This window comes from Diuraphis noxia, unplaced genomic scaffold (genome assembly GCF_037042655.1).
Source record: "Diuraphis noxia isolate RWA-SAM2 unplaced genomic scaffold, SU_Dnox_SAM2 contig0002, whole genome shotgun sequence".
NCBI lineage: Eukaryota > Metazoa > Arthropoda > Insecta > Hemiptera > Aphididae > Diuraphis > Diuraphis noxia.
The window spans coordinates 33,790,492-33,814,969 of record NW_028301712.1 but is presented as its reverse complement, the minus strand read 5'-3'; the positions used below and the strand labels follow the sequence as shown (position 1 = coordinate 33,814,969).

The following is a 24,478-nucleotide window of genomic DNA, read 5'->3' as shown; positions in this document are numbered from 1 at the left end:
TTATAGATACTTTTAATTAAAATTATAAGGATAAAAAATGGCTGTGGCTAGAGACCCGGACACCGGGTATAAAATGCGTAAAAATTATATCCCCGGACACGCATGCGTGGAGACTTGTGATTTCTGCACAGAATATAATAATTTCTGCGCGACGTTATCACTGTTATCAGTTATCAGTTTTAAATAAATTTAATTGATATCGTATACCGCCTAAATTTAAATTATTGATTTTTATATATTAATTATAGTCTATAGTCTATTTATATTATGAAGAATGTGAACTGGTTCTGATGAACATTTGATGATATCACATTTTCTTTATTTTTATGGCTGGTTTTTTTTTTGTCGTTGTATTTAACAGTAAAAGATGAACAACTGTTATTATATTCATCAAAAAGTAGTGTTGGTGGTTTTTTTTTTTACATTTTTGGATTTAATAGAGTAAAAGGTGAACAATCGTGTAAATTAGTGTTTAAATTATAATTACCATATTAAGATGCAAATAGGTGATACATTCAAAAGCTATGCAGAATTTGAAAAAGCTTAAAATGTTTTCAAAAAAATAAACTATGTTGACTTTTTCATTGAAGACTGCAAGACTATATCGTCACAAAAACAAAGGTATCCTAGATTGGCAAATACATCTGCAGATTTAAAATATTATTATGTGAAACTTATGTGCATTCACGGAGGGGTCCATAAAAAAAAAAGATTTGCCAAGAGCAACGAAATACCTCGTAAGTATTTAAATTTTAAATATTAGTATATAGATTCATTTTATTCATATAACATTTATAGTCAATATTTACAATACAATATAATTACAATATATTATTACCAGTTACGTGTGCACTATCGACCGAGCAACACGTTAATCGCTTCGACCGCGCTCTCGTATTTATAGCTCTCGTATGCACTCAGAATAATTACGTAAGACTATCAGGTAATATGAACATTTTTCATACAACTACCACCTTCTTATATTTACCCGCCTATTAGAAATATTAACTCCAAAATGGGTGATTCACCCAAGAACCCCCCTAACCTAATAGACAAACTTTTAAATTCAAAAAAAAAACCAAACACACACACCCAATGAGCCAACTCGTATTTCCGTTACTACCATTACCACCGTAGATAAAGAAACTAATGTATCGCCGCCTACCGTCACATCAAACACAGATAACGTCACTAATGACCTCACATCCAAGCCATCCGACCAAAATAACGCCAATATTATTTACACCGATGTAACCAACCATATACAGAGCGTTCCAAATGAAAAATCGACATCAATTCAAAACTACCCCTCCGAAACCGATAAAAACAACTTTAAAAAAAAAACGTTCGCCGAGACCACTAGCAATGTTAATACACCAAAAAAAGAACAGGCAATCATCTTCGATTCTATCGATAACATACCACAAATCGAATACGTCTTAGCCATCAGCAAAATAATTCCACCGAAAAATATTAAATTCGTTTCTAGAATGTCAAACAACCGTTTTTGCGTTTATTTCAACGACAAAAACACTGTCGATCTTCTAATCAAAAATCATCCTATTATCAAACTAAATGATCTCACACCTATAAAAACTAGACGGCTAGTAAACCCAACCAAAAGAATCATTATTTCTAATGTATCGCCCGCTATTCCTAACGATATAATTATTGCTGAACTACATAATCGCAATATCCAACTCCTATCACCGATAACACACATTAACGCTGGATTCAACTTAAAAGACCTAGCGCATATCTTAAGCTTTAGACGGCAAGTTTATATAAACCATGAAGACTTTCATAAAATACCAGAATCCTTACTGATTAAGGCCGAAAACGAACTTCACAGAATTTTTCTCACAGACGACACCCTTACTTGCTATAAATGCAAACTCACTGGACACACATCAAAGCTGTGTAAAAATCCCCCACCAGATCCTCCAAACGCTATGTTATATCACAGAACAATATGGTTATATGAATCATCCGACCCCAACATCACTACAAGCAACTCAATCATCTCAAAAGATAAGACCGGGCATATCGTTCCGTCAACAGTTATTCCTTCAGATAATGCAAATGATACTTTTGATACTTCCAAAGTGCAAAACTCAATTCAAACATCTCTCCTCGACGACCCAATAACAAGTGAATCAACACAAGAATATAGTACACTAATACCCACATCTGAATCGAAAAAAAGATCTGCGCTCTCCTCTACATCATCAAGTATAACCACTAACTGTCCATCCCCTAAACCGTCGTCACAAACTATTATCTCAAACGACATTAACACGCCAATCGCAAATTCTATAAAAACACCTCAACCAAAACCTAAAAAAATAAAACGCACCAATTCCTTAGAACAAATAATTTTAAAACTCGACGAAACATTTGATCCAGTAAAATCCTTCTTCTCAGAAACACCTGGCTTGAAAATAAATTACGATCAGTTTAAGTACATTATTGAAAACACCCTCAGTATTGCCGACCCATCTCCTACATTAGAACAATTCAACATCACTGAATTCGAAATAATTGAAATCATCGAAAACATAAAACCCAAATTAAAAAATCAAAGCATAAAAAATAGGCTCAAGTAATAAAAACATACATTTTATGAAGTAAAAAAGCAAATGAAAATATGAAATATTTAAATAACAATTTTTTTTCTATAATATGCATTCAGTTGCCATGCAATCAGCTAACTGCTTCTGTATGCATTTGTTTAAAGTAATTTTGTTGAAATGCGGAATGCACATCACACGATGAAGACATGTAGAATGCTTCAATGGCCATTTTAATTTATCATGGAATACTTATTATTCTTTGATTATTTCAATTCATATTGTTGTCTCTCTCAGTTATACTGGAACCACAGTGTAATAATAACTGGAATAATAAGATGTGGATAGGATGGATTGCGCAGTAAATTAGTAAAGTTTATATGTTCATGTCTCCGCTATACTGATAACAATGTAAATAATAAAAAATTACTTTATCTAGTTATTATGGATATCTGTGAATTAAAGTAGTGTATTTTTAATCACCAGTATGTAAAATGGATTTCTATCTCACTTGGCAACCTTTTGGACTAACCAAAATAATATGCAAAATGCATGTAAATCCGTTCCCTAGTCATGACTTATTAGAGGTTAGCTAACATCTTAAGTTTGGTTACTATACTCCGTACCAAATAAGAACGCACCGGGCAGCCACAGGCAAAACCGGTTTTGTGACGTAAATTTGGTGCGCTCTTATTTGGTACAAGGTATAGAGCTGGTGGGCATAGTGAGCAACTACTGTTTCTTTGTTTTACTTTAACAGGCAAGATCACAACATCTTATTTACCTTTTGTCTTCTCAAAGAAGGTTGAAAAACTATATAGTTATTATAGCATAAAGATAATTAAAGGTACACTAAACTAGAATACTAGAACACTTTGTACATGGTATAATCATGAACTTTAAAACCAAGTTTATCAAACAAATTCTGATTGCAGCACTTTTCTAAACTCGAAATACACAAGTTTCAGGAAAAAATTTTTACCTAAGCTCTAAACTAGATATGTATCCAATATTAATTTTATCTACAATTGAAATTCAACCAATTTTTTTCTCAAATAACAATACATTTAAACGCTCTATTGATTTGTAAATCAAAGTTTTGATTAAGAACAAAGGTGTGCATTTTTTAAGAACTTTGTAGTTTTGATTCCAATCTTTATAAATGCTAATATGTAATATGATAGCTATTTAAAAAAATGTTTAGTATTGTTTGTGAATATCATGAATTATTATAATTATAAAGAATGAAATAAAAATAAAAAAGATTATTCATAATAAAAATTTAAATAGTAAAATAACTGATGAGAATAAAAACATATAGGTATCAATATTTTTAATAATACTAGTTATTAATATAAATAAAAACAAATAGCCATAAATATAACATAATTTTGTCTATGATGATTTGGTATACATTTGGGAGATTTAATAACACATTATTCAAATAATTATTGAAATATTCTCAATAATTGATAAAAGTCTACATTATCTAAAACAAATTGAATAGCCATTTAAAAGTATTTGACTAAAGTTCAATTTAGTAGAAGATTTGATATATTTTAAATCATTAAATAATAAAATATGAAAACACATTATATTTTGTATACAAATATAAATATGATCTGTAATTGATAATTTCTTAAATTATTTAAAATATAAATATATTCTAAGTAAAAATAAGTTAAATTCAATATAAAGGCAAACTAGTAAATTTAACGAATAATATAAACATTTTTTTTTTTTTATATAAACCATTATCAAACAATCTAAACTGATGACTGGCATACAAAACATAGTTGCATGTCTTCATTTTGTAATATAATTGATCAAATAATTAATATTGGAATAGTATATAATTATCTTGTTAGAAGTTATAAGTGGATTTAATTTCATTCATTAAATTATCAACTAATGTTTGTGATGTACATTTTGCTTCAACAGAAACATTGCTTAAATTTGATTTTACCAATAAACATAATTGTTCATTAGATGCAGTAGAGCCATAAAGTGAAGCAGTCTCACCAACACGTTCCACTAATACTAGATGAAGTTTAGTGGAAAACCAATTAATAACTTGGTTAAAATTAGTTCCTGGCAAGATCACTGACGATTTGAAGATTAGTTGACCATTGCATAGTAGCTCAACTAATGGTACAGATGGAGCAGCTTTAAGAAACATATCTGAAACAGCTACGGCCAATCGCCAGTCTAATTTGTCTTGGTGAAAATTGTCTTCTTGGAACATCTAATAACACACATATATATAAACTTAAACAGCTATACATTTATATTTTTATTCTTGTTAACTTAATTACAACCACAAAATTAAAACTAAGCCTTGGCCCTTGTAGACTGTTGTAACCATTATTACGCAATTTTGTATAACCGCGCAGCCACTAACTTATTTAGATACCTAATTTAAAAGTAGTGTCACATTATGTAACATTACTGATTTAAAAATGGAGTAATTAGAGCAGCCTTATAAGTATGTAATGAACACAAGGCTGGTTTTTTGAAATTCTATTTTATATTTTAGTTGCTACATAAGTTATAAAACTTTTCCACTAATTTATTGCCTAAAGCGCACTAATAGAAAAGCTCAAGGGCTTCATAGAATTGAAGAAAACTTTCTACAATACTTTCTTAAATTCCAATTTTTTATTTTAAAATTGCCACTTTTAAAGACATATTATAAACAGGTGAAGCTACAGGTAAGGCCAGTCAGGCCATATAAAATATAATACCTAGTTTATATTAGCCATATAAAACCTGACCTAATAAAATTTAAATAAAAAATTATTTTGTAGTTAGAAGTTTCTTTCACATTTATAATTTGACCTGTCCTAACAAAATGTTCTAGTTTTGTCTATAATTATAAATTATGAGATCAAAACATTGAAAAACATAGTTCAATATGTAGAATATTTTCCTTTGAAAATTATGGTCAAATTTAGCTGATTTTACAGAACAGGATGTTTATTCTACAGTAAAAATACTTATACCAAAATTGAATTGTGAAAATATTATTTTGAGGGCAAGACAATACGTTTAAAAAAAAAAATATTTAAATTTTGAAAAGTTAAAGGTCATTTGACAATGTATAAATTTTTACTATTTTTAAATAACATTATGAACAATATATTGGGAATCATAAAAAATCACACAGTCTTGCCCTCAAAAATATTATCACAATCCAATTTTGTAATAGGTATTTTTATTTTAGGATCAAAATTGAGCGAGTCCTACTCAGACAATGTAAGTGTGTTTAGTCTATATTGTATGTGTGTAAGACGAAAAAACCATGTAGGTAGGTATAGTGTCCTTTTAATTTTAAGTGGTGTCTTTTTCAAGTAAACTGCTTTAATATTAAATTAGTCAAAGTCAAAATAAAGTACCAATAAACCATTTCAATATGTTTTCTTCTTAAAATATCTTTAATATTAACTAATTTATAAAACTATAAAAGTAACAAACTAAAAATTAATAACATACTTGTGCCATATATGTTAATGTCCCTCGAAGAGTATTTGGAATAGCTATGTTTTCAACTTGAAGAGACAAGTCAAATTCAGTTGATGAACCACACTGTATGCTATTATTGAGTTTATACCAAGATAAAGGTTCACTTTTCTAAATGATAAAATAAATTTACAATAGTAAGTAATCATTTATAATAACTTATTATTTAGATTTAGGTGATATATTTACTTCGTCTAAAAATTGGATGGCAGTGGAATTAGTCACATCAATTTCAATGTTTTTAATCAAACAATTATTACCCACATTTGTAAGACGAAAGAATACAGTTGCCGAGTTACTTAATTCATTTTTTGGATCAATCTTGTACTCCTTAAGAATTCAATGTTAAAAAGTTATAATTAATTCAAAGTAATATAAGCAGAAACTATTTTTTGCAAAGCTTAATGTAATAATAAAACAGACAAATACAATTTATTAATAATGTTAATATATATTCACCAAAAGTATGTATTTGTCCATTGCTAATTTTTTGAATGATAAATCTTCGGCTTGTACAATTTCTTTTGATGGTGTGCAAATCCCCAATGCTTCTTCATAACCTTGTTTAATTTCAATCAATTGTTGATCACTTTCATCTAATTTTTTTACCTTTTTTGATTTTTCGCTCTTTTTCTTCTTCTTTTCTTTTTCCTTCTTCTTTTTTTTATGTTTTTTTTCTTCATCTGGTGGTGGACATTTAATTTCAGGAACATCTAAATCAATATCTAGGGCAGTATGTGGGTCATTGATGTCTTTTTGCACATCTACAGCCCCATCAGAATCTTCCGCACCATCTGGCATTTCTCCTACATCACGATTAACTACCATTTCAATTGCAAGTTCTTCATCTTCTTCTTCAAAATTATTTAATTCTTTTTTCTTTTTTTTTGATTTTTTTTTAGATTTTTTTTCCTTTTTAGCTTTAATGTATTTGTCAGACGATATAAAACCAGATACGTTTAATGAGGTTGGTAGATCTATGGCTGTGATAGGAACATCACAGGTTTGGTCGTTACTTGAGTTTAATTTCAAATAATTGGGATTATTTTCTTGTTCTTGAAGTCTAGCTTTTCTGTTCTAAAATATCAGTTTTTTTTTTTTAGTAATGTAAACATTATAAATTAAAATAATTTACCTTTTCTACATGATCAACAGAACTCGCTATGTTTTCTTCTTCTTCTTTCATATCAAAACCACCCAAATTAAAAAAATTTGAATGGTCATCAGACTGATTGTCATCATCACTTTCAGAAGAACTATGCAATGGCTCATTTATCCATTGATCCAAATCCAAACTAGAATATTTGGTTAAGTTTAAGGTTAATTATAATGTATTATTAACTAATTAAATAAAAACACACCCTTCTGGTACTTGTACTTTACGCTGGGCCTTAGGCGCAACTGGGTTCAATTCTCCATTAAATAAGTATGCTACTTGTGTGCATATATCATCAGTATCACCATTTTCTAACTCTTTATGAATGTAACTAATTAACTGCAAGGCTGCACTTGCACGTTCTTGAACTTCTAAATCTCCGCTAGATACATATTGAGCCAATTTATCTGATACTTGTTTACACACCTAAATCAGAAGATTTGTTAATTTATTTTTATTTCATTTATTTTTTAATAAAACAAGAATTATACCTTAATTGATTGTTGAATATCTCCTTTAGACAATATTACTGATAACACTTTCATTATGTTTTGCACATAGGCAGCCTGAATATGACCGGGTAGTGAATGTACTTTACCGGTTAACATAGAGAAAAGAGTTTCTTCAGGTTTTTCTAGTTCACTATGACAATAATAACTTATAAAATCCAAACAGATTTTTGAAGAAAACTAATTACTTGGCATATTCTCCGCATATCCAAGCTGCAGCATAAAGCACATTAGCCATATTTGAACCACCAGAAGGCTGCATAAACATATGAGCATTGTTAAGAAGCAGAGACATTTGTCCAACAGCAAATGGCCTTATAGCTTTAACTCTAACAGCAACATCCAACATTTGATGTGCTAACAAAGGGCCATGTTTCATCCCTTCTACTCGGGCTAATTCTACTAAGACACTGACATACCTGGAATTAAGAACTTAATTTTAATTTTATGAATATAATAATAATTTAAATCAGACCATTCAAAACTTGTAATAAAATGATAGTTATCTTGTGAACATATGTCAATTATTTTGACAAGCAATTCATCTCGATAAACTGTGCCTTCTGCTTTATCCATATGAACCATAAGTTTTTTCACTATTTCCATCAAATTTTTTTTTGAGACCTGAAATTAAATAATACTAATTAAAAAGTTTACAAAAATAACATTTATTAATTCACCATTCCATAAAGAAGATCTAATGCTCTAAGTCTGATTGATTCATCTTTGTCATCCAAGCAGATCATAATCAAATCTTTATGAGCTTGAACTGATTTAGGGTGTGTTTTTAATATCTTAGACATAGCTAGTAAACCCAAGTATTTCACTAAAACATATAGTTAGAATAAAGTTAGACAATACAAAATTAAAACTATAATATACTTACAGTTCTGGTCTGAATCTTCGATTAATATTCTTAATTTTTGGACACATAACTGAAAAAAAAATTAAACATGTTTATGTATTTCCATAGTATATTATAATAAATGTGTAGGTATTTAAAGTTAGATACTTATTTTTTTTAATCTTTCTCTATTGATAGTAAAAATAAATTAAACATCTAATCAAAAAATGGTATTAACAACATTTCATATTCTCTTTTTACAACAAAAAATTAGGTACCTATCTACAGATATAACTAGTGAAATAATAAAAATTATCCATACAATGTTTTACTAGAAAATTATTAAAATATTCTGCACAGTACTTAAACAGTTTATTACAATATTTACAGAAAAAGAGAAACATTTTTAAATACATAACTTACTTTAAACATCTAAAATGTGAACAAATTTATGATAAATAATGGTTTTATATTAAGAATAGTTTTTAAATATATATAATGTTTATTATAATATAAGGTTTTACATTAAGCATGCACAACTTTCTTTTATCTTTAACAATGTATTCATTCAAATTCATATTATTAAATTTACTTAAAAACCTTATTATTATCTAATACTTTTTATGATATTTAAAGGGTATACTGAAACAATCCAAACAAGGTCTGACTTATTTTATAGTTAAATGTCAAATACAGATGAATATTTTGAAAATGTTTATGCAATTATACACATGAATAATTAAAATTGAGGCTGATAATTTCTGAGTTAATTCAACTTTATGTACTATAAGTGGCGAAAATTGAGTTAAAATCTTGGGGTGCTACAATTATGAATCATTTACATCACATGGCTGTGAGAGGCTCTACTCTTCATACCTCCGGCATCAAATATTACCAATATATTGCATTATTATTCATAATAGGTACCATTAAAAGAAAAAATTATATATAAAATTATATTAAAAAATAATTTTCTATAGATAGTAGCAAATGTGTTCAATATTTCGTATGGAACAATGGCATTAGCTAAATATGGTAATGGTCTTTAAATGGAAATTTATTAATTATTTGGTAAAATTTTCATGAACAATGATTTAATATAAAAATAATTATATTTTTTTAACTGTCGTAGCCACTAACTTCTAAACCTATTATCATGGATTGATTTCTTTAGTATATCAAGTTTAATAACTAAGAAAATAGTCATTCAAATTTTGATTTATATTTATATAATATATATACATTAACATTTTCAAAACATCTTCTAATCACTTTTTAAGTTAAAACAGGCGTTCTTCATTTCAAAAAAAGCGGGTAAGTCATGGATGTCACTCTGCTGTACAATAGGTTACAAGTAGGTTACCTACTGTAACGGATAAAATTAAATTTGAATCCAATGATATTATATCACTGTATACGAAAAAAGGTTTTGAGCTCAGGCGGTTTACCTGTCTAGGATATATTAAAGATTATTAAAAATTTTCAAATCTTAGATTTAAAAAGAAATTTTTTTATGAATTTCTAGCTTAAAATAATTTGCGAATTTTCGTGATTTTTACGTAAGTTGTCAAAATTAAAATTTGAATGTTTGTAAAAAAATTTTAGTAGCCTTGTATTAAATTTTCAAATCTTAGATTTAAAAAGAAAAACTTTTATGAATTTCAATCTAAGATAATTTGAACATTGCCGTAATTTTTATGTATTTAGTCAAAATTTGAACTTTAAATGCTTATAAAAAAAAAATCAAGCCATGTATTTTTAATATTTTTCAACTGCTATTGTTACAATATGTAAGAAGCCTTGTATTAAATGTTCAAGCTTTTCTACCCAACGAATACATTTTTATCAATATTTATAGAAAAAAAAAACTAAAAAAGTTATTTTGACATTAAAATGTCAGTAAACAGCTCAAAACAAATCAAAACATTTTGAAAATTGTATCAAATATAGAAAATGCCTATTTAAGCATTTGATGAAAATTTCAAGTACCTGCGGTTATATTTTATAGAGTTACACAAAAATAAGAAAATCAACAATAAATGTGAAATCCAGTGAAAATCCAATGTTGTAAAAATATAAATTTCAAACGCTCATAAAAATTTAATTTGAATTTCTGGTGGACATTTTTTTTGTGATAAAGATTGACAAACTTGTAAGGAATCTTGTGTTAAATTTTCAAATCTTAGATTTAAAAGAAGATTTTCTATGAGTTTTTAGCTTAAAATAATTTGTGAATTTTCGTGATTTTTACGTATTTTGTCAATATTCAAACTTTGAATGTCTATAAAAAAAATTGTGATTATAAATTTATTTTATTTTTCAACTGCTATTGTAAAAATATGTTAGAAGCCTTGTATTTCATTTTTAAACCTTATATCTAAAGAGAAAAACTTTTATAAATTTTTACGTATTAAGTCAATATTTGAACTTCAAATGCTAATAAAAAATGGGCCTATGTATTAGTATTCTTATAATTTTTTAATCACTATAAGAATAACTTATGAGGAACTTTGTATTACATTTTCAAGTATTTTGGTAGGGCCAAAAAAATTTTATCGACACTCCAAAAAAAAATTGAAAATTTCAGTTGTCTATAAATACCTCAAAAAAGTCAAAATATTTTGAAAATTAAATCATTTAAAGAAAATGCCAATCTAAAAAACTGGTAAAATTTTCAAGTACGTACGACTTATACTTTTTGAATAATAACAAATATTTAAAATTGTTTGAGGATAAATCGTTATCGTTACGCTATTTTGTAAAAATTTAAAATTCAAACGCACTTAAAATTTTTCCTATATTGATGCTTCGAGTTTTCTCTATAGCTACTACTTGAAGAAAAACTTATGGAAGACTTATTGTTGTATTTTTAATCCTTAGTGTTATAAACATTTTTATTATTTTTCTACTTCAAAATTATTTGCAATTTTTTGCGTTTTCGACAGATTTCGTAAAAATTTGAACTATAAACGCTTATGAAAAAAAATTGTGGCTAACAATTTTTAAATTTATTTAGCTACAATAAGAACAACTCATAAGGAACCTTGTATTACATTTTCAAGTTTTTTTGGTCATCCAACATTCTTTTACCAACACTTAAAAAAAAAAATTCTCATAAAAATCGAAAATTTCAGTGGTCTATAAGTAACTCAAAAAAATTCAAAAATTTTTGAAAATTAAACTATATATAGAGAACATCAACATAAACATTTGGTGAAAATGTCAAGTATTTACAGTGATTAGTTTTTGAATTACAACCATATAAAAAAAATCGATTTGGTTGAAAACTAGTTTTGCGTAAAAATTTCAGTTTTTCACGTCACTTTTTTTTTGTTTTTCTCGACTTTTTTGAAAACTGTTGGAATTTCCAACTTGGAAAATGTTTACTTTTGATCTCTATAATACACTAAGGATATTCAATTTCCCTCGGAAACCACCCCCTAGAAATTGAAGCATTATTTTGAGTAGTTATGCTGTACACAGACACACAAAAAAAAAAACACACACACATCATTGTAAAATTAATACATTCATCACTCCATTCAGAATCTAAAAAGAAGTTTCTATCAACACACGAAACACATTTAAGTATTTAAAAATTTTGTTTTTAAGTGTACTCAATAATTTTTAAACTCTGAATATATTATTAAATAAATGCATTATTACAAGAAAAAGGATCATATATATATATACAATAACTATTTATAGATAAACTTGTATACATCAAGTGTATACATTTTAAATTTTAATAAAATATTTTAAAAAGTATTACTTGAATGGAAGCACTATGATTTGGCATACCGGATGAAATTGAGATAAGTACTGTAAAATTTAACATAGTGTTAAAAAATTAATAGTTACATACAAAAATATTTAATTATTTTAACTAAGGAAAATTAGACCGAAATATAATATCAAAAGTTACTAGTACAAAGAATATTACAATTAATACTCTGTACTCATATTCATATCTCTTTATTTTAAATAATGTTTATCTCAAAAAAAAGGTAAAATGTATAAAAGAGTACTTACCAGCAATCACAGTATTGATGCATTCATATAATAAAGACATGGCAGAAGTACTGTAAAAAAACAAACCAAATTTATTTTTATTTTGAAAAATGTAGTTATATTGAACATCAATATATAAACACAATTATTTTACAAGAACTGAAGATATTTTTTACAATTTTAAAATAATTAACTAATATAATATATAATCGGACTTATTTGGGTTTATAACTAAATATTGTAACAGTGAACACAATAATTTAAAGGGGTATAGTTCTATAAAAATTTTTTTCAAGTAAGATTAATAAATAATATTTTAGTATTAAAAATAGGTGTCCTAAAAATATATTATGCAGAAAACATAGAAGGAAACTTCGATGATAATTATTATACAGGTATCTAAAAATGTACTCGTTATTTATTATTGGTAGGGCATTTAAAAAATATAATTATTCTAGAATGCAATCAATACTGAATACTAATCTAGATTTACAAAGCATACTTATATTTTTATAACCCTTAAACATACCATCTCCAAAAGTGAGAAATGTCCCTCAATTTATTTTGTCCATTAGCGAGACTATTTGATAAAACTGAATTGTTTTTAGTAAATCTATTATCAGACCTAATCCTACAAAAAATATATTTTATATTCCAAGTGCATGTGTTAAAAATATCTTTAGTAAAATAATAATAGTTATTTAATTTATGAATCTAAAAGAAGGCTAAAAATACTTAAATAATAGCATTTAAAATTAAAAAAAAGTTAATATCAAAAAATAAATTTGTTAAAATTTGTTTACCTGTGAATTAAATTAGTAAGCGGCTCTATAAGTTTTTTTCCAAGTCTTGGTTCAAGTGGGGTCAATGCACCAAACTAAGAATAACAATTAATAATGATAATTACATACTAAAAAAATTTTAAATTTGAAACATTACCAATTTAATTATCTTAATCAACATCCAGTTATTTGTAGACGATGTCATTAATTTAAAAAATACAGGAGCTAAACTCAGGTAATTTTTTGGATTTTTTCTAGCTAATTCACAGACTACATTAACAGCAGCTGATTGAACCCCGCAATCCATGTCTTCTAATTTATCCTTCAAACGTGGAAATGCTGGTCTTAATGCTTCCGGAAATCGAAGAAATACTTTATACATCATTAGCACAGCCTTTTTTCTTAAATATGGTTTTGTGGACGACAACTAAGAAAATAGTAAATTTAGTTTCCATTATAAGTATTTAATAAAATATAAGTCACCAATGTCATTATATCATTAGCCAAGTCTCTTGCTAAATCTGGACTAATAAAACAAGCAAGTGCAGAAAGAGCAACACCAGCGTCATATTGATTTTGGCTATTCAGATCCTTACGTATCATATTGGTTGTCAACATCAATAACTAAAATAATATATAAACATACACATTGTAAACGGTTATTAATTATAAATAATATTTACATACATCTGTATCTGTATGAAAGCTCTGAGATGAAGCTAAGTATCCAATTCTTTTATATGTAAATTTAGAAGAGCTCATAACTTCAATAATGTTAAATCCAGCCCAACTAATATCATAGCCCAACATTTGTAACTGAAAGAAAGTAAAAAATATTAATTTGATCTTTTTGTATTTTAAACAAATTATTACATATGTGAGTTTGGCCACAGCTGTTGCTTTAACTGCTATATTATCTTGCCTTAATTCCTGTTTAATTTCTTCCATACATTGTGCAATGTATTTAGCCTGCAACAAAAAGTAACAATTAATTAAATTTAATAAATAAACAGATAAGTTAACCATGATTTTAGAATTTAATGATTCTTTTTTTTAAATTTAGTTTACATACCTCATTTTCCTTACTATTGCGGATACCGCGTACAAGATCGGTCAAATTCTTGTCAAACATCCGCTCAATATTGCCTCTAACTTTTTTTAAAGCCATTCTTATGAAAAAATAACAGATTATAAAACACTTTGTACAGGTAATGTGTTACAATAACAAAAATAAAGCATCTGTTATGATTTTCCTATAATTTATTAGCAGATTTTGCCGAGTGCAAAAACCGATGGCAATATGTTACAATAACGAACAAACATCGTAATTATTCGCAAGACGTTAACGAGCCCGTAAGGTTTGGAACCTACCTACTGTGTTGCATAATTATTATTTGTTTTTATTACCAAACGTATAATGCCCCGAATGGGCACCTTTAGTTAGTAGTTACGTGGATTGACCGGAGACCGGACTACAACAGTAATCACTATTCACTAATCAGTAATGTATTATTGTAAAATTGTAAATACTGCAGTAATGCGGTGGGGTTATCATCGTTGATGTAATGTCAAGAGATAATATTATTATGAATTAAGATTGTTATATTCTGTGTTATGATGGTCTGAAGAAAATTATGCCACGCCGTCACGATTGTATAAATCTACAGCTGGGCTTTAAGCATAAATGCATAATATCTTGCATATCCACCACATCAGATATATCATATATGTCTATAGATTTTTATAGAACGGAAAACAGAATTATAACACCGAATTTGTACTGAAGTTGAGTGTTTTCAGTTTTGATATCTGAAGTGACGTAACTCGTGATACGTCCATAGACTATAGATAATATAATATTTTCAAATAATATATAGGTATATCTATGGATAGTGGATACGTCACGAGTAACAGGTCACGGATCACGAACTAAGATAATAATAATATGATATTATGATATATTGTATAAAGTCATCTTTGTACTTTGGGTGAATTCCCAACAGTTTTCAAAAGCGTTACGAAAAATGATCAAAATATTTATGCAAAACTGAGATCTTTGCGCAAAACCAGTAAAAATTGATTTAGTTTTCAGCTATACTTATTCTTACCGATAAAAAATGAACGTAAGAACATGACATGTTTATATTAACAATATTTCCATGCATTATAAAGTTTTCGAAATAAAGTGAATTTTTTTGAGTTATTTAAATAGGCATTGGCTTAATCTATCTACAGACCTAGAGTTTATACAATTAAACAATCTATACAATGGGTGAATAAACCTTAGAAAAAAATTAATAAAATTACAATAAAATGCTCGAAAATAACTATTAAAAGTTAGTTTTCAATCCTCTGATATATGAAATAGACTTTGTGCTTGAAAACTATTGCCGGAGACTCAAAGTTCAGCATTTTGCATTAAAATTTTCTTATCCTAGTTATAATGAATTTAAAATTTAGTTGAGGAAAATGGAACATGTTGGTCCACTACATTCTATAACGGTGTTTTAAATAGATATCCTAAACAATAGTCAAAAATAGTTAGGTACTATATTTTGTACATCACTATTACCACAAAACAATTACAGATATTACAGTACCGGCCGTAATTTATGATTTGTATACATAATTACTTTAAGCATATTTTTTTTAAACATTATCATACACGATACACCTATCAATAGAGGTACCTATGTTGAATTATACTGATGGGTTTGACTTATAGTGATATATTTCTGTTTTATCATCCTTGTTTTTGTTATAACCTATGTTACCTATTCAACTTTTTATGTTGAATATGACGAAGAACTCAGTATTTGGAAGTCCAAGGTCAAGCCAAGGTATTTTTACATAAGTACATAACAAGTTAAGAGATATTTTCGATTTCAATTGTCTGTAGACTGTGGTGAACTTGAACGATTACCAAATATTTATTGCATCGAGCATTATCAAGATCTTCCTATTATATAATATTAAAAATATTATAGATGTTTTTGAGCTATTTATAGATTTTTTTTTTATCCGCAATCTCGAAAATTGAATACAAGATGTCAAGATTCCTCATAAGTAGAAATTATGTAAGTTAATATAATTAGCCAATTAGGTACTAGTTAAATTTAAATTTATAAAATAGGTACCTAGGTATTATGCGTTCGTTGGTTATACTTTTTTTTTTACAAGCGTTAAAGTTTGAATTCATCAAAATCTCGATAATGTGTATTGTGTAACTCATTATGTATAATTAAAATATGAATACAATTTTAAATTTTAATATTTAATGCTTGTAAATTTAAATAATTTAATGCAACTATACAAGGATGAATGTTTCTCACTAATTTTTCTTACAAGAACTTAACATTTTTGGGTAAAGCTTTATATAATGTATATATATACCTATATATATTGTTTACGAGCACACTAATTCCAAATTGTAATGAAAATATCTAAACATATATTTAAATTAAAAAATGTATTCAACTAGATTCAAATAAATGTTTCTTATAATATCGTTGTTCTATGAATAATGAACAGTTAAAGGTCGGGACTCGGGACATCATGTCAACCACTTCAAATTTGAGCTGGATTTCTCGTCGGTAAATTCTTAGGCACTTAAGAATTTATCATACAAAGATTGAAAGATTCCTATATTCTTAACTTCTGCTTCGAGCTTGATTACTCTTGGCGCTATGTCCAAAAGGCTCTCTCAGTTCTTGTCTTAATAGCACATTCTTTCGCAGATACGCAAAGTTATATCAAAACAAAATAGCTTCCTCTAAATGAAATTAATTTCCAATGTCTATTACTTTCCTCCACTACCCACCTATACAAAGACTTCCTGAAGCATATTATACTAAATTTTCTAATATTTGCATCATCTAATATCAACAATATTTTTCTTGAATTTATTCATAACTCTTTCCTTCCAACTTTTAATCTTAAATTTTACGGACGGCTCAGTTTCTCTTCTTTCAGCTGGGTATTTTTTCTAGATGCCGAAGTTTCACATATTTTTATTTAGTAGGCTTCCACCCATTACAACGTCATCCACAGCCTAATGTTTCAACATAATTAGAGTACTTTATACTATTCTTCCCTACCATGTATCTACCTAATTCATTCTAATTAATTCAAACTTTCTTCGAACGATTCCTCTCTCCGTACATTCCACAATAACACCATGGTTTATGACATAACCCAATATTAATACTCAACAGCCCCAGACATGGGCGCCCGCAGGAAATTTATCAGGGAGGGGCATAATGAAATAAAACACAAAAAAATTGTATTCCTCCACAAAATGTGTTAGAATTATATGAAATCCAACACCAAAAATAACATTAAAAAATATATTCCTTACAACCTAAAAAATGTGTTGGAATTATATGGTATTTATTCTTTATTAAATAAAAACTGAAGTCTTCGTGGTTGTTCTATTGCAAACCTTGTTATTAACTGTTCAATTAATTTCTCTTTTCTTGTATCAACTCTTTCTCGATGGACACTTAACATACATAGGCCATTTAATCGGTCTTCGCCCGTCGTAGACCGAAGCCAAGTTTTAACCCTTCGTAAAGTGCTAAATGATCTTTCGGCTGCACAACTTGTAGCTGGCAAAGACAGAAAAATTTCTAATGCAATTGTAATGCCAGGGAAAAATATTTTGCTATGTTCTAGTAAATCTATTATGTCCATACTTTGGCAGTCTTTTTTTTGCCATAAACTATACCAACTTTCACTTTCAGCTAACAGATTTTCAATTTTATAAAAATTATAAATATTAGTTATGCTGTCAGTGTACTCTTGTTTTTTCATTTTTATAAATAATGCTGGATGAAGGTGTTGTAGTGAAAAAGCAACACCATTACTTTTTCAAATCTTTCTTTAATACACTGAATTATTGAATCTAGATAAGGTATAAAAATTGATACTCGATAATAGTCTTTGGGAGATTCATAAGAATAATTGTTTCTGTTTGATTGTTTTCCAGTTATTCTGGGACAAGTAATAGTGATTTCAAAATCATCTGCTATAGATTTGGCATCAGTAAACAATAAATCAAAGATTTCATTTGCATTTGTTCTATTGTCTTCTAACATTTTTAACAATTCCTCTACATGTTCCCGAACTTTATAAAGCTCCATTGATACACCTTGTAAAATATTTGTAACCGGTTCTAGGATAGCGCTGTATTTTGCGATTATTTTCATACTAATTATAAATGAAAAATTTGAGGTTGAAGAGTATAGATATAGTGCACGTTGTCTTGTATTCGAATTGATAAGACCATTAATAGACAAAGATTGAAGGCTTTGAATTATAGTAATAAAATTTTCAGAAAATAGCCTAATACTCTTATACTTTGAAGACCAGCGTGTTTCGCAAAAAAGTGGTATATTAGGTATAAGATTTCTTCGAAGGGTACTTTCGCGATAAAATTTTATAATTTCTTTTATTGTGCCAATAGTATTACGAATAACCATAATTTTGTTTAGATCGTTAATTACTAAATTTAATCGGTGACTAGCACAATGGAAATATAAAGCTTTATTATATCGGTCACGAATTAATTTAGCAACGCCGCCTACTTTGCCAGCCATTGTAGCACAACCGTCATAAACTCATAACCTTGTCCACAAAATTTACTTAAATTAAGGCCACTATCTTCCATAAATGATAAAATTTTAGTAGCAACTGATTCTGCGTCTAATTTATCTATAATGGTAAAAAGCCAAGGAATTCTTCTCGAATCTTTGATTGTTTGTCTAAAAATCTAATTACAATTGTTAGCTGCTCAACACCAGAAATATCTGCTGATTCGTCAAAATAAAAGTTAACGTTCAATATTCTATTTGAATTCCAAGGGGGGGCAAATGCCCCGTCTTGCCCCCCCCCCTCCGGGCGCCCATGGCCCCAGACTATTATCACGAAGTGACCACGTATTATCCCTTTTCAATTTCTCCAACTCACATAATATTGACACCAAAAATATAGGTTTTTTAATTTTTTCGTAAACTACTTACTCTTCTTCTTCTTTTTAATAAGGCGAGTGTACCATTTTTTCCCGAAATTAATTTTCCCAATAACAAATTTTTCTAATAACTAGATTTTCCAATGTTCAATTTTTACCAATTGGAAAAAATAAATATTGGCTGTAGTGGTTTTTAGAAAAAATGTGCGTTAGTGTAATACATAGAAAGCACGAACTAAGATATATATATATACAGGGTGATTCTTTTATCAAACAACACTCATTATTTCAAAAACTATTGAATTTTTTCAAATTTTTTTTTTTTCAAAATTTTGGAACCATCTTGTTCTAGAACTATATATTTTTTAAATATTTTCACCCTTATATTTATCAGGTTAACCATTATCAACTTTTGATTTTCAAATGACAACCTATACTTAAAATTTGATAAACTAAAAAGGCTATTTTTTCAATGAATTTTCACATTTAAATTTTCATTTTTCGTCAATTCGTTTTCAAGATATAGCCTCCCAAAGTTGGGTGGTGTTTGTGTGTTATAGGTGTATGTTAGGTGGTATTTACACACAAACACCATATAAGTGTTGTTTGATAAAAGAATCACCCTGTATATATAGGGTTGGGTAAGATACTCAAAAAAAAGTATTATGATACATGATACATGAAACATGCATTTAGTGTATCAAGATACAAGATACAAGATACATTGTGAATGTAGAAAAGATACAAGATACATGAAACATGATATATGTATCAAAGATACTTAGATACATGATACTTTTATATTTCTAATCGAATTTTAATTACTATTAAACTTAAAACGTCTATACATAATTCACTAAACTGTCAATACATAAATACTTATAAAGTCATAATTATATTAAATTATTAAATAATATAATAAGTCAATAGGTACACATTATAAATTTATAAGTTTATAACTAAAACATCAGTATATAATATAAATACACCAAAATTAATAGATTGCATAAAAATTACATCTTAATTTGTATACATTTCATCTAATAACGAAAATCGAAATGTCTTGGCACTATTCAGTATACATTTTTACAACAAAAGTATCTTGTATCTTTTGGCAAAAAAGATACAACTATACAAGATACTGGTATAAAATGTATCATGATACAAGATACAATTGTATCATTGATACGTATCTTTGATACTGCCCAACCCTGATTGTAGGGGTGTATTACTACTATTACTAGGTGTCAGGAGACTCAGGATACAACCGTAAACAATCACAAATTAAAGGCAAATTATAACAATATATATTTAGACAATTAAACAATAAACAATTATAGTAGCACATTATAATATATTAATATATGATGATTTATAAACAAAATATATTGCTTTACGATATCATTCGCCATCGCCATTCGGTACAAGCAAAGAACATACGTACTATAATTATCGTCGATCGTCGTGAATGAAAATTAATTTTAATAGTAAATCTGAAGTTAATTTATAATAATTTAAGCGGACGCTACACACATATTTGTTTTCTCCATCTTAAAGATGCATAACCTAACAAATTTACGCTCAGCAGATCACATTTTAGTTCCGTAAACTTGAATTTAAGAAAATTAGAACATTATGTGTTTGTATGTGGGTTTTTTACGATAGCAAGTGATGCGTCATGCGTGTATAAAAAAGCGTAAATTAAAAATTTTCAAACTCCCTTAAAAACAAAGTTATCGTAAAAAATCCACATACAAACACAGATAATGTTCCTACCATCAAGATTCATAATAGGTAAATTTACTCTAACTTTTAAAACTAACGGAGTTAAACCAGGGGCGTCATTTGGGGTATTGCAGGATATGCTAATGCATACTTAAAATTTATCAAGATGCATATTGGGCTAACAATAATTTTTCCGCGCCGGACAAAGATTATTCTTTTTTTTTTAGTATGATTGATCTCAAACATCGGCATCTATTATCTATGGTCAAAAACTGTAGTAAGTAGGTATATAGTAGGTTAGTTTTGTTACGTTGAGTTTCTAACCTATTTATAGCAACGTAGAACAAATAAATGACTGCGGCTGATCACTATATGCCATAATAATAACACAGCATGCTCAAAATTAAACCGTTGAATAATACATTATTAAAATACTATTATATAATATAAAATAATTCGATAATGAAATAAAGTTATGAGTGTATTTATATTTTAAATCATTAGATTTATGGAGGATAAAATTGTCGAGCATTGCGAATTTTTTTGTTATAACTTTAGTCCATATTATATTGGCCTGTCTTCTAGTTAACATACGTTTCAAAAAGTTGAAATGACGCCCCTGAGTTAAACGTGATCTTAGCGTAAATTATTGCTATGTTAGTATGTTACCTACTCACTTGTAAGACGGAGACAACAAATATGTGTGTACCTAGGACTGTAGCGTCCAAGTATTAAATTTATAACACAGTAGATATTAATCAACTCGTATCTAATAAATAAATTAAAATATTTTAAAATTCTAATTTTATAATATCAAATGTTGAGCACCTTTTTTTTTTTTTTTTTTTACATATGGAATCGAACACTAGGGGTGGCACCGACGTGAGTCATTTCACCCCCTGGTGTTCATCGTTTATTGTAAACAAATATACAATGAAATACAATGAAATACATGCTGTAAACACAATTTACACAATTTTATTACATCAAAATAGGGGGCCTCTAACCCCCTTGTTTTGGTCTTTGACCCACATCTTACGAATGCTTAACTATACAGTTATTTAGGTCTCGCCTTCCTATAGGCCTCACATCTACCGCTTCCTGGGTAGTGGTCCGCCTGCCGCTTCAGCTCCTTGCATAGGACGCAGTTGGGAGCGCTTCGACACTGTTTCCCTAAGTGGCCTTCTCCACCGCACGTCATGCACAGCTTGCTCCTATCGAGGCCTCTGCATGAGAACGCCTTGTGATTGTATCCATGACATCTGAAACATCTGATTGGAGGGTTGCCTTTCAGGCGAACTCCACACGAGATCAGTCCGACCAGGACGCGACCTCCGGCAATGACTCTCTCAGCTGTCGTAGCTGGGACAGAGACGAGAGCCCTCTGTTTTCCTCCGAACGACGTTTCCATCTTCTTCACGACAACTTCTTCTCGTATTGGCCCGTACCGGCAAACTCCTTGAACGACGTCCTCTTCTCTATCTTCTTGGCTAATACCCCGGATCTCGATGAGGCAGGGCTTGCTCGAATCCTTGACTTCGACGTCACCGCCCAGTGCGTCCTCAGCTGCTCGTCTTAACTTTTTTGCTCCATCTACTGCCTTGGCCCCTTTGCCGACCAGCAAGAAGATTCCATCATCCTTCGTCCTCTTCATTGATTTGATCTGTACTCCTAATGTTTCCAGATCAATTTCTTCTTTTAATCTTTTTACCATATCAGAATAGGTACTTACTCCCTTTCCTGATATAGTGATGCCTTGGGGAGGGGCAACGCGGATTTTTTTATTCCCTGACTTCATTTTGGATTTCTTCTTTTTCCTCTCGGCGAGATTTTCGCTTTTCTCCTGTAATACGCCTTTCTCCTTCTTCTTTTCCGTGACTTTTCCAACTGACGTGGAGGCTGTTACGGCTGCTGTAGCGACTAAGCTCGCATTTAATGACGACACATCCTTCATTTTCTCGTATGTTTTTTCCGCAATAACACCCAGTTCTAGCATGGGACGTTTAACATGCTTCATCACATCTTTTAGTTCGGCACTCATCATTTTTATCTCCTTGTGGGCGTTCTTCGTTGTTGAGGTGAACGCGAAAAGTCTGGTGACTAACGCGTCCACCTTTTTAATGTTGTCATCTAAGTCTCCCCATGTTTCGGACATCCAACCACTGAGGGTTATGTCATCTAAGTCCATCATATCCTTTTCCAAATCTTCTATTATTTTCGTATCTTCATAATCATCATTTCCTAGTTTCCGGTTTCCGTCTGCTGATGCCTGATGGACGGCCCTCCCTCCGAATCCGTGAGGGCCTGTGACAGGGGTAGAATTTCCATTTACGTTTTGATCCATCTTTGGTTTTTGTGAGTGGCCTTCTCGTTGTGGTTTGCTGTTTTCCTTCAGGGTCCGTTTGCTAGTGGTAGCAGGTGGTTACCGTACCTGCCGCCCTCAACCAGTTAAGGTCAAGAGCGGCTCTAGAGGCTCCGGCACCAACTAATTAAAGTCAGTGCCGGGGAGTTGGGTACCTCTTGGCACCGACCGGAGTCGGTGAGCCCCCCCACCACGTCAAGGTGGGTCCCGTCGGGGGGGAAATGTTGAGCACCTGCAATGGGCTAACCTAACCTAACCTCAGGGCATCGGGGCCAGAGGCCCTCGGGCCTCGGCCTAGCGCTGAAAGTTCCTTCCTACATGGCTACATAAATCACGGATAATAGATATAATGTCTATTATCCGTGTACATAAATAACATAAAAAGGCATTATTTTTAGTTATTAATTTTTTCTAAAAACCACTTTGACCAATGTTTATTTTTTCCGATTGGTAAAAATTGAACATTGGAAAAATTAAAATGTGGAAAAAGTGGTAGATAACTTTGGATAATATAGTAGTTTTTGGGAATAAAAAAAAAATTAAAATATTTAATCATGGAAAAACGTTCTTTTGGCAATGAAGTACAATGGTAAAACTGGTAATAACGTTGCTGGATAAAATGGTTTTTGATAGTACATGCACAGAATATATTCTGTGGTGCATGCATATACGTCCTATTATACTATGCAATATGCATAGACCTATTATACTAGTATAATAGGTCTATGAGTACATGACGTAATGTTCACTTTTTCCATAGTTTACTATTTCCATGGAAAATATGTATAATGGATAATTTAGTAAATGGTAAAACTGGTAGCAACCCTTTAATAAGTACCTAACTGTCGAAACTAATTGTTGTATAAAGTTTAAATAAATAAAAAAGAGATAGTAAGCTAGTATAGTTTTATATACTTGTCTATGCTAGTAACCTGTAACCATTTTTTTGTATAGTAAGTGTGATGTCGATGTGTATACTGTATCTCATCATCGAGTAAGTCATTATAACCACTGTATAGTGTATATTATGTT

General features: G+C 29.4%; 2 protein-coding genes across 4 annotated transcripts in view; one reads left to right on the top strand and one right to left on the bottom strand.

Moving 5' to 3' along the window:
• LOC149058366 (uncharacterized) overlaps positions 1–24,478 on the top strand; it is a 476,835-nt gene that overhangs the window by 153,886 nt on the left and 298,471 nt on the right. The window lies entirely within an intron of this gene.
• g (adaptor-related protein complex 3, delta 1 subunit-like garnet) lies at positions 4,107–15,093 on the bottom strand. The gene is made up of 19 exons (XM_015513931.2): positions 14,464–15,093; positions 14,265–14,360; positions 14,079–14,207; positions 13,875–14,015; positions 13,549–13,818; positions 13,413–13,486; positions 12,631–12,680; positions 12,371–12,420; positions 8,641–8,689; positions 8,435–8,580; positions 8,230–8,378; positions 7,943–8,173; positions 7,737–7,887; positions 7,451–7,671; positions 7,225–7,384; positions 6,549–7,166; positions 6,279–6,419; positions 6,063–6,200; positions 4,107–4,815 (listed from the first exon to the last, which is right to left on the bottom strand). The coding sequence occupies exons 1-19, from the start codon at positions 14,557–14,559 to the stop codon at positions 4,435–4,437; spliced, it is 3,291 nt and encodes a 1,096-aa protein (XP_015369417.2). The 5' UTR covers positions 14,560–15,093; the 3' UTR covers positions 4,107–4,434.

What these genes read in the sequence shown, in the direction of transcription:
- g (XM_015513931.2), bottom strand. Translation starts at nt 14,559, where the DNA reads ATGGCTTTAAAAAAAGTTAGAGGCAATATTGAGCGGATGTTTGACAAG. An exon ending in TGATTAAGATAATTAAATTG is followed by an intron (nt 13,487 to 13,548) that starts GTAATGTTTCAA and finishes TGTTATTCTTAG; the next exon opens with TTTGGTGCATTGACCCCACT. An exon ending in CATTAACATATATGGCACAA is followed by an intron (nt 4,816 to 6,062) that starts GTATGTTATTAA and finishes GTGTGTTATTAG; the next exon opens with ATGTTCCAAGAAGACAATTT.